Source organism: Pempheris klunzingeri, chromosome 16 (genome assembly GCF_042242105.1).
Source record: "Pempheris klunzingeri isolate RE-2024b chromosome 16, fPemKlu1.hap1, whole genome shotgun sequence".
Lineage (NCBI taxonomy): Eukaryota > Metazoa > Chordata > Actinopteri > Acropomatiformes > Pempheridae > Pempheris > Pempheris klunzingeri.
Window position 1 is genome coordinate 826,683 of NC_092027.1, and position 15,078 is coordinate 841,760.

Consider the following 15,078-nt stretch of genomic DNA (forward strand, 5'->3'; position numbering starts at 1 on the left):
CAAACAAACTGGTGCTTTTGTTGGGGACTATTTTCAGAGGTGGATGAATCCACATGTGGTGCTGTAGTTAGGGGCAGCAGGAGGGTGTGTGTGTCACAGAGCAGCTGTAGCTGTGAGGCCCACAAACAGGAAGTTTAATGTTGGACAGAGACGGTGTGATCTGATTGGCCGCCTGTGGGGGTTTCCTCCACCAGGTCCGTGTTGATCAGCCTTTGGGGCGTTGTGTATCTGTGCCGCTCTGCATTCTCCCATGATCCTCCGCTGTTTGGCTCATTAAGGGAGGTCACCTCTAATTGGACACCTCTCGTCTTAATGGCACCATTAGCGTCAGGAAAGGTTAGCGCATGAGAAAGCTCCAGCCGCCGCCTCGCTAACAAGCACGGCCAGTTTGGAGGAGGGTTTTATTGGAAGGAGAGCGGCTCCTCTCCGCTCAGACTCTTCTCTTGGCGCTCTGTGAATCTGATCGTTCTCACCTACTGAGGATCCACAGGAAGGAAACATCTGGGCGTCTGATTTCCCAGCAGTCGTCCTCTCCTCCCCTCGGCATGTTAGTCTGATGTTTGTGTGTTTAGAGCCCCGTCTTGGCCCTCCGCTTTGTCGTGAATGAAATCAGTCCGACAGATCGGCTTCAGGCCAGAGAACAGCTGATTAGATTTCAGTCGATCTGGATTTCTGCCATCAGATGAGATATGAAACCTCCAGAGACTCCAAATCCAAACCTCAGGGTGAAGAAATCCAATTAGCTGCTTCAGCGCTCGGCGCGTCTTTGTTCTACATGTGGAGCTTTTTATCTCACTGCTGCGTCCTCATGATATTAGACAGAAGTTAAACTCTTGTTTCAACCTCTTTATTAAAACCGTTTAGAATTATTATTAAACATCTTTTAAAGCTTAAACACGAAGCCGTGGTGGTTTTTGCTGGTGGAAGTGTTCTCCATGTTCAGCCGTAACGTGATGATCCATTATAAATACATACAGAAGTTTGGAAACTGACAGTTTAGGAAGCTGTTATTCCACGCTGGCCCTTTAAAGGCGGTGCACGTGGACACGAGCGTACATGAGAAGAAAAAAGAAGATGTAAATATTCCTGGAAGGATCTGAAATGATTTCATATTCAGTCACACCAGCTGCAGCGAACATGATAAACGAGCTTATGGACACACTTTCCAGACAAGCTGCTCCTCACCGTGTGTGTGTGTGTGTGTGTGTGTGTAAATATGCTAATGAGCTCCGATCAGGATGTTTGGAAGCAGCACCAGCTGATACGGACGCAGCGTCTATCTGAATATCAGTTATTAGAACCAAGAGATGACGAACACGTTTATCATATTCACTCTGAAAACTGAAAGCTAATTGTGCACAACACACGTTAGAGCTGTACATATGATATTAAGTGTGAGGATGATGTCTGCATCACCACCTGAATGCTTTACGTATCCATGGCAACGAGATGCTACACAGCGGCATCACTGGCCGGTAACGCTCAGCTCGTGTGATGCTGAGTGATCTCCGATTGGACTCTAAAGCGTCCTTTTGTTTCTGTGTTGTTCCAGGACGTCTGAGGGGGTCCACCCCCGCCTCCTGACTTCCTGTCTACTTCCTGGGACGCAGTGAGCACTTCCTGTGGCTTCACCGCGGTCACCTGACTGGCTGGAGGCCTCACCTGTCCGTCACAGCAGATTCTTACACTGTAAGTGTGTCAGTGAGTCACATGTTCACAGGAGTGAGCTTCACACACACACACACACACACACACACACACACTCACACACACACACACACACACACACACACTCTAACACACAAGGTGTGAACGAGTTTCTCACTGAAGTCCTAGAGAAGGAGGAGTGTCTGACTCTTCGTCCCGTCAGACACGGAGAGATAAAACGATGAAACGAATCGTCGCCTTCGTTACGTCGGAGCGGCGAACTGTTCGTCTGAGGACTCGTTCAGGATTCATTATGAGACACACAGACGACTTTTTTATCTCCGAACACAGAAATAGAGCCGTGCAGTCATGATTCATCCTTTCACTTTCTACTCTTCTGTTTATTTCTGCTCTGCTGCTGCAGTAAAGGCTCATCTCAACTTATCTCATCTCATCTCATCTCATCTCAACTTATCTAAATTTATCTTAACTTATTCTAAATTACCTTTTCCTGCCTTACCTTAGCTCTTACCTTACCTTACCTTACCTTCCCCCAGTAATGCTGTAAACGTCTCTGAGTGACAGCAGACATTTATTTTGGCGGCTCCAGGACGTAGAGACGATCGAGGTTCTGACAGAAAAGCGTTTTTGTGATGAAGGGCGGTGGGCCGTCATTGTTTCAGGTTCCTTCACGCAGGACCGAGCGGACGGCTGACTGGTGGAGCGGTCGCCGTGGTAACCGGATGATGGGGTGTCGCCGAGCCGACAAAATGACCTTTTGAGGACCAAGAAAATAAAGGAGAGAAAAAGGGAGACAGGCGGGATGGAAAAGGAAAAGAGTGGATGAGGGAGGGAAGAAGAAAGTCACATAACCAGGAAGTAAGAGTGTAAAAAGAAAAGCAGAGGGAGGAAGAGTTTAACAAAGGATGATATCACTCCATCCTGTTCATCCATCCATCACTGGTCCCTCTGCCTCCCTTTCTCTTTATTCTTTATTCTTCTGTCTTTCCTCTCTCTGACGTGATTGGCCTCTCTTTTTTCTTTTCTTTTTTTTTCTAGACAAATTTTGTCGTCACTTCTTCTTTCCTCCTTCCCCTCATCCCTCTTTCACTCCATCTCATTCATTCTCATTAACCTCCATTCATCCTCCCACTTTTATTCTGTTTCCTCTTTGCTTCCCGTTCACTCAGAACGCTTCGTTTTCTCTCCAGCTGACCTTCACTGACTCCCCCCCCCCACTCTCAATATGATTAAACTCAGAAATCTGCGATGAGACTCACTAATTTACGTCCATAACAAAACGTAGAAATTAGAGAGAAATTTGCCTCAGAACTTGACTGAGAATCTTCACGTTTATAACTTTTCTGTAGTGTCAAAGTCATCCGGTGGTGTCTCTCCATCCTCTCACTGTCTCTCCATCTCTGGCTGCACTGCAAACAGAAACTGTTAACATTATATTCGGTGTACTTCTATGTACACGAACCTGCACACATCTGATGTGGGCTACAACAACAAGAGCAGAGGGCTGAAGAATTAACGACAAATGTCCTCAGGACGGGATTAAAATCAGTGACCAGGACAGGAAGCTACTGATGAACTCACCTCCCAGACAGAAGGAAGCTCTGTCCCAATGGGGCTCTGTTGGCTTTAGCTCAAACCTGTGCTAGCTGGTGCTAGATGGTGCTAATTGGTGCTAGCTGGTGCTAGCTGGTGCTAGCTGAGGTTGATGATGTGATGCTACTAAACGAACCAATCCCATTTGTTGTGTAGGGCACACGGTTACACTGTAGCTTCAGTGCAGAAGTATAAATCAGGCTTTGTCCTCAGTTCTCTCAAAGAGAGAGACACACACACTCTCACACACTCTCTCACTTAAACACACACTTTTTAAAGTGTTTCTGCATGACAACACTTTGCTCAACTGTGGAAAGCCCACGCATGTCGACCAGGGAGGCCAGCAGACACACACACACACACACACACACACACACACACACACACACACACACACACACACACCATAACCACTACTTGCAGACTGAACCTTAAACCAAGTCTTCACACTACTACTTAATGTCTTACGTTATGGGGACTGGTCCCATGGAGGAAGGAGAGTCCCCACAGTGTGACTGTGGAAACAGATTTATGTCCCCACAACATGACACACACACACACACACACACACACACAGATCACACTGGAACACACACTTTTTAAAGTGTTTCTGCATGACAACACTTTGCTCAAATGGGGAGGGCCCACGCATGGTGACCCAGAAGGCCAGCAGATACATCAGCACACACACACACACACACACACACAGACACACACACACACACACACACACACACACACACACACACACACACACACACACACACACACAGTGACAGTGAAAGCCCAATGAAGCGTGGCAGTGAAATCCTTGATAGTAGAGAAGTGGTTTAGAGCTCCCCTGGTTCCTCTGAAGAAACACGACAGTCGTTTTAGTGAAGCAGAGGAGGAGAGACGGACGGACGGATGAGTGAGGACAGAGGGAGGATGGATGGTTACTGGAGTAAAGTATAAATCCCTCAAATCTGTACGGCACTCGAGTAAAAGTACGTAATTTCTTTCCTCTACTGTCTCTTAAAACACCGTTTAGCCCGTCTGAATCTCTCACATTAAACCTGGAGACAACAGAGCAGAATCGGCTTCTTTTCATTCATCCTAAAGACTTTTACTGTGAAAACCAGGGGAAGCAGATATGTACGGGAGCCAGAAACGGTTTGGCGAGCGTCTCCCCGTGTTCTCAGGCTGCCGCCAGTCTGCCAGAGAAAACACAAAGAGCAGATTTCAGGCTGCATGAAATCAGGATTTCACAGAGCTTAGAAAATGTGTCTGTGTGCCTCGTGAGTGTGAGGCTGCAGATTGATTACAGCCCGGATCAGTTCGCCGCTTCCTCATTAATACGGTGAAGTTCCAGAGAAACGGCGTGAGGCCGCAGGAGGAGAAGAAATGAGCTTCTTCTCCTCCTCTATTTATTCTTCATTCTGTTCATTGTCTTGTTTTCACTTTTTGTCCTTCAGCCTGACACACACACACACACACACACACACACACACAGACAGACACACACACACTCACACTCACACACACACTCACACTCACACACACACACACACTCACACACACACACAGACACACACACACACACACACACACACACAGGCTGGTGGATTGCCTGTCAGAATGAAAACTGATTCCACTTTTTCAGTCTGGCACTCGGGGCGTCCATTCAAGGCCGGCAGACACACACACACACACACACACACACACACACTGTACACTTACCCCACACACACTTAAAGACACACACTCTCCTCGGTGGCCCAGTCTACAGCTCACACACACACACACACACACACACACACAGGTGATGCAAATGCAGACGTGAGCGCATACATGGCTGTCAGTGTGTGAGTGAGTGAGTGAGTGTGTGTGTGTGTGTGTGTGTGTGCTTGCAGTAAACATGTTTTAATGTGAATCTAAAGGTCCAGTTCAGATGGACGTGGGGGGGTGGGGGGGGGGGTGGAGGTGTTTCTGTGAGGGGCTGCTGGGGATTGGTCCGTCAGACAGCTAACATGGTGGCTAACATGGGGGCTAACACTCTGCTGCATCATGTGACCATCATACATGTTTCTGTTCTCCCCACCAGTGTGAAGTAGCTCAGCTTCGTTTCAGTGTGTTGTGTGTGTCATTGTGACATGCTGCCACACTACAGTACCCATGAGCCTCAGCTGCTGTTGCCATGGAGAAGAAGGTGTGATTCGCGTTGTGCTAAATCCTCTCTCTTCTCAGCGCTACACCTGCTACCTGCCGCCAGCGTGGCTGCTGTTTGGGGTTCCTGTTAAGCTGAGAAGACGCAACACCTCTCCTCTTCCTCCATCTTCCTCCCTGGAAGCTCTAAATGATCAAATTGGTGAATTTACCTTCACACTGCCGACCTTAATCACATTACCAATTATCAGCCTTCATAATAAACACCTCTGCCGAGCCGCGGCGACCTCTCTGACACCAATCTCATTAAAATCTCAAAGTCGTTCTGACGTTCTCCCAATAACAGTTAATCCGCCGGCAGCGGGCCGGAGAGGCGATCCACCGACACGCTCAGTGATTTGTGCTTTAAACTATCTGGCACACAAACAGGAAGCTGCGACTGGCTGATTTCTATCAATTATCTAAATTAAAGCAGCAGCAATATTTCAACCGGCAGGAGGTAGTTTGTTATATAGAGAAGACACATAGTCCTTTTAGTGTTTGGAGCTTATTAGGACAGGAAGCTGGAGGATGGAGAGAAGAAGAGGCTGATCAGGACTGTTTAAGGCCAATATCAGTGCTGCAGCTGCACATCCATACACCAGCCTGCTCATATCACAGCTCCAGCACCGCAGAAGTGAAGAGGAGCTGCACAGCTCACTGGAAGTGTGTATTAGTTGTATATGAAAGCAGACTTCAGGGTTTTGGAGACACAGTGAACACTTTGAAGACCTCTGTGGAGCGACGAGCATCTGTCTCCTCACAGCAGGCTTTCTATGGGACTGACTGGACAAGACTGGAGATGCTTTATGCATGCAATCATTATTTATCAGTATTAGTGGCATCATTTGGGGAGCAGCCAGTCGTCCAAATTAAACAACAAAACAGGTTGTAAGTCCTAACCCTCTTCCAAACAGAGAAAATGAGCCGACTTCTCTCCTGATTTATCAGCTCAGTGAACAGTTTCTGCTCTCAGTCTCTAGTTTACAGTCTTCTTCAGCACAGCAGGATGTTCATGTAGTAAATTATGGTCCATTTAGAGGAAGATACACCAGGAAGAGGAGGGGGGGCTTTAGGGCGGGGCTACCTGCTCACTGACCAATCAGAGGAGGGTCCTGTCTAAACCTAACCAATCAGAGACGGACTTAAACTAAGATAAGATAAGATATTCCTTTATTATTTCCACGGCATGGACATTTGTGGAATGAACGTCATGAACGCCGGACTTGAGGCTTTAAAATGTCCACTTCTTATATAAAGTCTGTCATGAACCACAAACACACTCCGTCCTCTTGAACGTCCTCCTCCAGACTCCCTCTCTGAGAGGTTGCAGTGAAAGTCACAGGTTTGCTTTTAGCAAAGCTTCATTATTCTCACGGCGACATGAGGTCATTTAAGCAAATGACTGATGCTGCCTTGGTGAGACGATGCTTTTATTGTAATGCTACTTATTATTCTGCTGTTTTCCTCTGCACAGATGATGCATGCGGTCATTTTCTATCCAATATTTTCTAACCACTGTTGATTTGTGGAAATGCTGCTGAGAGCCACTTTCTGTCCGCTCACACAGTTCAGCCACAGCCTAATCTGCCGGACACTGAGCGGCTCTACTGAACAGCCGAGTGTCGCTTCACTTCTCAGCACTCAGATTTATTCTGTGCAGGTCCAGGCAGCGATCCTCTGGCCCCCCGTGATAAGCACAAACTATAGCTGATGTACTGTCTGGATCTACCCCCCCCCCCACTGCTGTACTGTACCTCTGCATGTGCGGCCGCTGGGGTATTTTCTGCGGGTATCAAATATGGTGTGTGCTCGCTGTTTTGATATAAGCAAAGAGATTCTTGTGCACTGATGCCGACATCAGCTGATTTTGTGCTGCCGTCTTTTCTTCAATCAGCTGACCCTGCTCTGGAGATGGGCGATATATTTTTCAGATATCACTTTAATCGCTCGCCTGAAATAGTAGCGGGAGCATTTTTCCAACAGAGTTCATTCTGAAAAAGACCAAAGTGGCCCAGCAGAAGAGAGTCTAACCTGCTCAGACTACATGGTCACATCAGAATAACCTTTACATCTCGTCCCAGCAGTGGATGCTCCACATGATGTAGAGTCCAGCGGGCAGGAGAGGGTTAAACATGTTGAGGTTAATGTCTCCAACTCCCTCAGAAAGCAGTGTAATATTGATCAATCCTGCAGTAACCATGTAATCGATCAAACTCCATCAGATGGGAGGATGAAGCGGATCAGATTTATGATCAGATGTGAATATCAGCCTCTTAAATAAATCAGTGTGACGCTCTGCGGGGGCCCGAGGAAAGCGAACTTCCCGTTTGAGCCCACAGTGACGGATTATTCCTGCTGTATAAATGACAGATTGTCCCCGCCGGCAGGAAGATCATGTTCAGGCGGCAGAAAACACGCAACGGCGAGGAGGAGAACAAGATGTTTCAATTATCTTAATGAGTCCAGGCTGACTGACGGGATTCGCATCGAGCGCCTCAATTTGTTCAATCTGAAAGTCTCAGGCAGTTTATCTGCTCGGAGGAGGAAGATCCAGAATGTTTTGAGCTTTTTCTGCACCTAAAAAATGAAGAAAAAAATAAATAAAGGTACGTGGGTGAGACAAAGAATCCCAGAGAGACTTTTGAAAACAACCTGAGAGATGATGAAGAAAGAAGGTTTGGATTTGACAGACGGAGGCGGACGGAGGTGGATTGGGTGAAACGAGAAACCAAACAGCTTCAGGACTCGAAACAGGCGAGATCATGAGGAAAAAAACAAAAATAACAAGTGAAAGAGATGTTAGCTGCCGAGAAAGAAGAGTGGAGGGAAGAAAGTGTCTGTAAAATGGCTCATTAGAGTCGAGACGAGACAGTTTTCTGGGGGGGCTTCTTCCCGTCTTTATTCTGCCTCCAGTGTGAGAGCTTTCAGCTCAAACTGCCCCCACACTTACATCTGCTCTGCTTCTGCTCACACTCAAGGGCCCAACCGTGGGGGGTCCAAACCAGACACCTCCCCAAGATATCTGAATATGAAAACTGAAAGCGTACTTTTAGTTTTGAATACACATTAAAGGAAACGTCCCATAATGCAATCTGGCAGCTGATCTGCTCCTGGTGGTCGGCTGCTTCATCGCTGACAGGTTCCTCTCCTGCTCGGCGTTGATCTCTCAGATCCATCCAGGTATCCTGATGAATAATAACAAAGGACTCAGACTGCCGCTGCGCTTCATCATTTTGATCACAAACAGAAACGTCGTGAATCAATATCAGGGATCGGCTCGCTTTACTGAAATCACTGCAATCATCAAACAATGAAGAAGAAACAATCTGGTCAAACGTTGTGGAGCTTCATCAACCTCAAAACAACACTTTAATCATTTAGATCTGATGTGTAGGTGTGGTATTGTTGGTCTGGATCTATATTATCCTTAGTTTAGTGTTTTAATGTGTGATGATGATTTTCAGAAGCTGCTCAGTGGTAGAGTGGGTCGTCCCCCAATCAGAAGGTCGGGGGTTCGATCCCCAGCTCCTATGGGTCAACATGTCCAAGTGTCCTTGGGCAAGACGCTGAACCCCAACTTGCTCCTGAAGCAGTTTCAGTGTGTGAATGAGTGTGAAAGAACAGTCTCCTCCTGTGTGAATGATGTGTGAATGTGTGAATGAGGATGTGATGTAAAGAGCTTTGAGTAGTTGAAATAACTAGAAAGGAGCTCTACAAATACAGACCATCTACCATCCCATCCCTTCATCTAAGAGGTAACGGCTCTCAAACAGACTTCGCTCGTGGATAAAGATTCTTTGGCGCTATGTGTTTGTGAATAACAGGTTGAACGTGTTAATTATCCCTTCGTGTTCTTCACTGAAGTAAAGCAGAAGCTCTATAAACTGCAGCAGCGTCGTCTGATTTTCTCCAAACAAAAGAGCAGAAGCGTCCTCGATCACTAACGTCTCTCCGTCGGTCTGAACAGAGCCGATTAGCTTCTCCTTCTCCTTCAAAGAGAGCTGATTAGAGATATCGACGTGTTTGAGGGGATGAACAGGACTCAGCCTGATCGTACAGACAGAACTGGCCAATAGGAACAGGAAGAGACATGGGCTAAAGCTATGCAGCACCTTAAAGGGCCAGTCTGTAGCATTCAGTGGCATCTGGTGTTGGGATTGAGGGTGACAGCCTCACCCCTCCCTCTCAGAGCAGCTGAATATAAGAAGTGGACCACACTGACGTCTCCCACTGGTTTGTGTTTTGAAGCCTCGAGTTTGGTTTCATGGCCGTCGCCATCTTGTTTTTTTGGAGCCAGAAGTGATGTCAGCAGGAAGCCTCTGCTGCTTCCTGGTCTGTTTTCCTCTAAATGGACCATAATCTACTACATGAACATCCTCTGTGCTGAAGAAGACTGTAAACTAGAGACTGAGCTCATTTCTTTATACTTATTCTCTGTGAGGTAAAGAAGCTACGGTGGCCCGTGAGGATTCACCCTCCTTTTGCTTTTTTCTTGAGCTAAATAATGAGTCTGATCCTCCATTTGTCACAACACTAAATGGTCTTCCTCTTCCCTCTTCTTCCTCATCTTCCAACGGGTGCTTTTACACCACAAAACCCAAGCCGCCTCTTGAGTGTAAAAACGTTTGAGGCCTGTAGAAACAACGAACACAGAACAGTTCTTAGTTTCAGGTGAGGAAACGCTACGTAGTCATGAATATTATGTTTCTAGATACTCCTGAATCCTGCAGACTGATTTGGGGAAAAGAGAGCCGGCATCCTATTGGATCTGTGAGTCAGCCGCTTTGGAATCTGAAATATTCAGGTTAATGCATCCGTCGCTCAGATGCTGCGAGGCGATCCGACAGGCTTTTTATGTGAAGCTTACTGAGGTCCTTATCTCTCCGCTCCTCTCCGGAGCTCTGAAGCAAACTGGTGCAGAATAACGATCGAGGAAGTTCAGGGAGAAGCGACGTGACAGACAGATCTGGAGTCTGTGGAGCAGCAGAGAATAGAGATGCTGCTTCCATCCTAACCTCCCCTTCCTTAAGAGGCAGGGTTACCTGTTCCCTCCATTCCTCACCTCTCCTCTCCCCTCTTCCTGCCCTCATTTCCTCCTCCTCTTCCTCTCCTCCTGTTATGTCATACGGTGACAAAGCAGAAAACGAGGAAGCATGAAGGTGACACGCTCTCCTCTCAACTCCTCTTTCATCACCTCCTCCCTGTCGTCTCCTCGCCTCCCCTGCCTCGTTCTGTCATTCGAAGTGACAAATGAAAAAGAAAGAGGTGGCCCCGAAGGTGACCCCCTCCCTCCCCCATCCTCCTCCTCCTCCTCCTCCTCCTCCTCCTCCCACCTCGGACTGAGTCCTGTTCATCTAGAAATGAACTTAAGAAAGGAGACGTCACTTCTCTTGTCTTTTCCCATCAATCCTCGTTCTGAGCATCAAGAAAAATCAGATCAAACTCCTCCTCTGGTCTCCTTCCTTCCTGCCAGCTGGATGATCCAGTGAAAACTGTGAAATAACAGAAGGTGCAGTGGATTTTATCACAGGTGAACTGTAGCAGTGAGGGTCGTAGAGAAGTGTGGTGTCCTCTGGTCGGTATCAGTCTGTGTAAAGAAGCGTCCTCTGATTGGTCGGTATCAGTCTGTATAAAGAAGCGTCCTCTGATTGGTCGGTATCAGTCTATAAAGAAGCGTCCTCTGATTGGTCGGTATCAGTCTGTATAAAGAAGCGTCCTCTGATTGGTCGGTATCAGTCTGTATAAAGAAGCGTCCTCTGATTGGTCGGTATCAGTCTATAAAGAAGCGTCCTCTGATTGGTCGGTATCAGTCTGTGTAAAGAAGCGTCCTCTGATTGGTCGGTATCAGTCTGTGTAAAGAAGCGTCCTCTGATTGGTCGGTATCAGTCTGTATAAAGAAGCGTCCTCTGATTGGTCGTATCAGTCTATAAAGAAGCGTCCTCTGATTGGTCGGTATCAGTCTGTAAAGAAGCGTCCTCTGATTGGTCGGTATCAGTCTGTATAAAGAAGCGTCCTCTGATTGGTCGGTATCAGTCTGTAAAGAAGCGTCCTCTGATTGGTCGGTATCAGTCTATAAAGAAGCGTCCTCTGATTGGTCGGTATCAGTGTCCCCTCAGTGTGATTCAACTCTGCTTCTCTTCATAATTACCGACGTCATGTTGTCGACACAAATCTAGTAAGAAGGCCCTTGAGCTGCGATGGTTCTGTCACTCAGCAGGTGCACAGGTGAGTCCTGCTGAGATCCTTCCTGCTCATAACGAGGCCGATAGTTTAAACAGAGTGTTTCAGGACGTGATTGGTCGGTCTGCTGGAGAGAATGAGTGGACCCTGGAGGGCTCAACGTTTAGAGAACTAACTGCACTTAGCTTCTACAAAGTGTGTGTGTGTGTGTGTGTGTGTGTGTGTGTGTGTGAGATGGGTGTCATGTTATTAATTCAGAGTCAGACCTGGAGGATTTCTCTGATGTCTTTTGCCACCAAATAATGAAAATATGAATAACGTCTCTGAGTGAGATGAGCCAGAGCCTCACCATGTATCTCCTACATGTGTGTGTGTGTGTGTGTGTGTGTGTGTGTGTGAGTGAGTGTGTGTGTGTGTGTGTGTGTGTGTTTTTATTCCTTAAATCATTAATTTTCTGCTCGGAGCCAAAGCAGCCCTTATGTCAATTCTCATTCAGTGAGACAAGGCTGAGAGAAACTGCCTGGTCTAATGAACGAATGCTGACACACACACACACACTCTCTCACACACACACACACACACACACCCACAGCTCACCTTGGAGAAAAGGTGGTTTTATTTAGGCCTCTGTCGAGACATCTTGTCTGCAGCCGTGTCCCATTTCCTGAATGTCACTAGCAGCCCGGTGTGTGAGGGGTGTCCGTGTCACGGTGTCACATGTTCACGTTTTGTTTCTCACACGCTCGCCGTGTTTCAGTGAGATGATCTGTTGTTCCTCCTGCGGCGCTCATCAATAGACGCAACATGTGAAACATGTGCTCTGAAGGACTTTGAGATGTTTGCAGGTACAGGTGTGGTCGCAGACGGTCTTCAGACCACCAATCAGAGCACATGTGTTTACGTGTGTGTGCGTGCGTGCGTGTGCTGTCAACATCAACACTAAGATAATGCTAATCTGTGTAATTGATTGCAGGTCTTTACTGTGTGACCTGGCGGGTTAATTCAGGGCTAACCGCTAGGCTAAATGCTAATCCCTCATAATTTATAGGTGCAGACCGCGAGTAGATAAACCCTCACACACACACACACACACACACACACACACACACACACACACACACACACACACACACACACACAAGGAAAGATTTCTCTGTTAAACATGGAAAAATACTAGAAAAAACAAATAAATGATGTTATTGTGAGCATTAATATAAAATGTGTTATCATTATTATCATTATTATTATAATAATTATTATTATTATTATCATTATTGTTGTTGTTGTTATCATTATTATTCTAATTAGCAGTATTATGATGTTCCCTCTGTCTCTGTTTCCTCACAGCTGATGCCCACCATGACCTGCTGACATCACCCCCCTCACCTCCCCACCCCCCCTCCCCCGTCTCTCTCTCTCTCTCTCTATCCTACAAAATGGATCCGACCAGCTGGCCGTCACCGTGGCGACCGCCGCTGCTGCTGCTCCTCCTCCTCGCTTCCTGTTTCCCGCCCGAGTCGTCGGCCTCGACCACGCCCTTCCCCAAAGACCTGGACCCCATCAACGTGGTCGGCTCGGAGCGTGAGTAGCCCCTCTGTGATTGGCCGGTAACGACGCCGTTGTGTCCACAGGTCACTTCAGGTGGTAGGAACGAACCTTTTCTTCCTCCTGATTGGACGAGTTCACCTGCTCACTTTGCCCCGACCATTAAACTTTAGGAGGCATTAACCCATGAGAGCCCACAGGTGTCACAGACCTTTAAAATATTGTGGAAATGTCCCTTTACAGCTTTTATCCTTGACTTTAACTCCAGAAGTCCCTCAGTGACAGATACTGAACTTCCTGGTGCAGTCATGTGACCCAGTGACCTTTTCCTGTCTGATGAACACCTGAGACACAACCAGATGATTTTAAACAGTTTTAGTTATTAAGAGGTGAGTTTCAGAATATTTAACAGCTCTAATCCTGTCCTGGATTATATGAACCTGAGCTGACGGGATGTTAGGAAGCAGTTTATATGAAGCAGCTTCTAAAAATAAAGCACTGTTCTCAGTGTTCTCACAGTGTTCTCACACTGTTCTCACACTGTTCTCACACTGTTCTCAGTGTTCTCACACTGTTCTCACACTGTTCTCACACTGTTCTCACACTGTTCTCACACTGTTCTCAGTGTTCTCACACTGTTCTCTCTGTTCTCTCACAGTGTTCTCACTGTTCTCTCTCTCCTCAGAGTCCTACCAGTATCCAGGTTTCCAGGGTTTGCTTCAGGACAACGACACGCTGCGTCTGGGCCTCGACTTCCAGAGGTTGTTACGCATCAACCACATGTTGTACATCGCTGCCAGGTCAGTACACACACACACACACACACACACACACACACACACACACACAGTGTGAATCAGATCTGATGTGATCTGATTAGATCCACTGTAATGACTCTGACTCTCTTCAGGGATCACGTGTTCGCCGTCAACCTGACGACGGCCTCACAGGAGTTCATCCCTCAGCTGGTGAGTAAAACCACCGACACACTGATGTTGAATCACTTTGGATCACTAACACTAACTCTGAGAGAAAGAAGCCGTCCACTACATTCCTCTACAGCCACAGAGCTGATGTCATGCTAACTCACCACCAGGAGCCGGACCATGAACACTTTCAGGGTGTGTTCTAGATATTCTAGATGTTCCACAGGTTCACCAGCTGCTCTCTGACTGCAGGAACACCACGGACCAGAACAGAACCGTGGCGGTCAGACAGAAAAACCATGAGCAGAAAGTGACTTTAAAGCCGTGAGGGAGCTGATGGTTGTCTGGAGGTTCAGCACCATCATTATTACTATGAAGTGATGGCCTGTAGGTGGCGTGTCGGCTCACCGACCACACCCACGGGCCACGCTTAGCTGGGAGCCTCGGCTTCAAACACATGAAGCGCCGTCTGTGCTGCAGCTGCTCTCTTCCATCAGGATCTTCTCCTCACAGCGTGGAGAGCAGCATCACACCCTTTCTGCTGTCTGCACGAGTGACGCAGTAAATATCAGAGAGCAGCAGCAGTAATGTGTGAGGCAGCACAAAGGACGTGCTTCCTTTGATCCGCACACCTCCTCCTCATCAAAGCGAAAAGGTTACTGGGCGGCTCGGGCGGTAATGGGCCTCCCGGTGCATTGTGGGACGGTCCGCGGCGGCTCTTTGATGTGAGCTGTTATTGTCGTTATCGGTGATCCGAGGACCACGTGACCTCCTGCTCCGCCGCTCGGCCTCTCTGCGCGCTTCAAAGAGACGCCTCAAACGCCTCGTTACGGGCCGACGTCCTCCTGCGGGGTGACGCTCTCACCTGTGGAACATCCAGACAGGTTCTGTCGGCCAGAGTGTCTGCAGGAGACCTGAGGAGTCGCTCCATTATTTTGTTCACAACAAAACTGAATTATTCACTTACCTGGTCGTTAAA

General features: G+C 47.5%; 1 protein-coding gene across 1 annotated transcript in view; it reads left to right on the forward strand.

Annotated features, from left to right (window-relative positions):
* Positions 1-13,064: 13,064 nt before the first annotated feature.
* LOC139215746 (semaphorin-6D-like) overlaps positions 13,065-15,078 on the forward strand; it is a 58,146-nt gene continuing 56,132 nt past the window's right edge. Inside the window, exons 1-3 of the mRNA XM_070846789.1 lie at positions 13,065-13,209; positions 13,859-13,973; positions 14,084-14,141. Of these exons, the coding sequence (XP_070702890.1) occupies positions 13,065-13,209; positions 13,859-13,973; positions 14,084-14,141 (318 nt within the window). The remainder of the gene's footprint in view (positions 13,210-13,858; positions 13,974-14,083; positions 14,142-15,078) is intronic.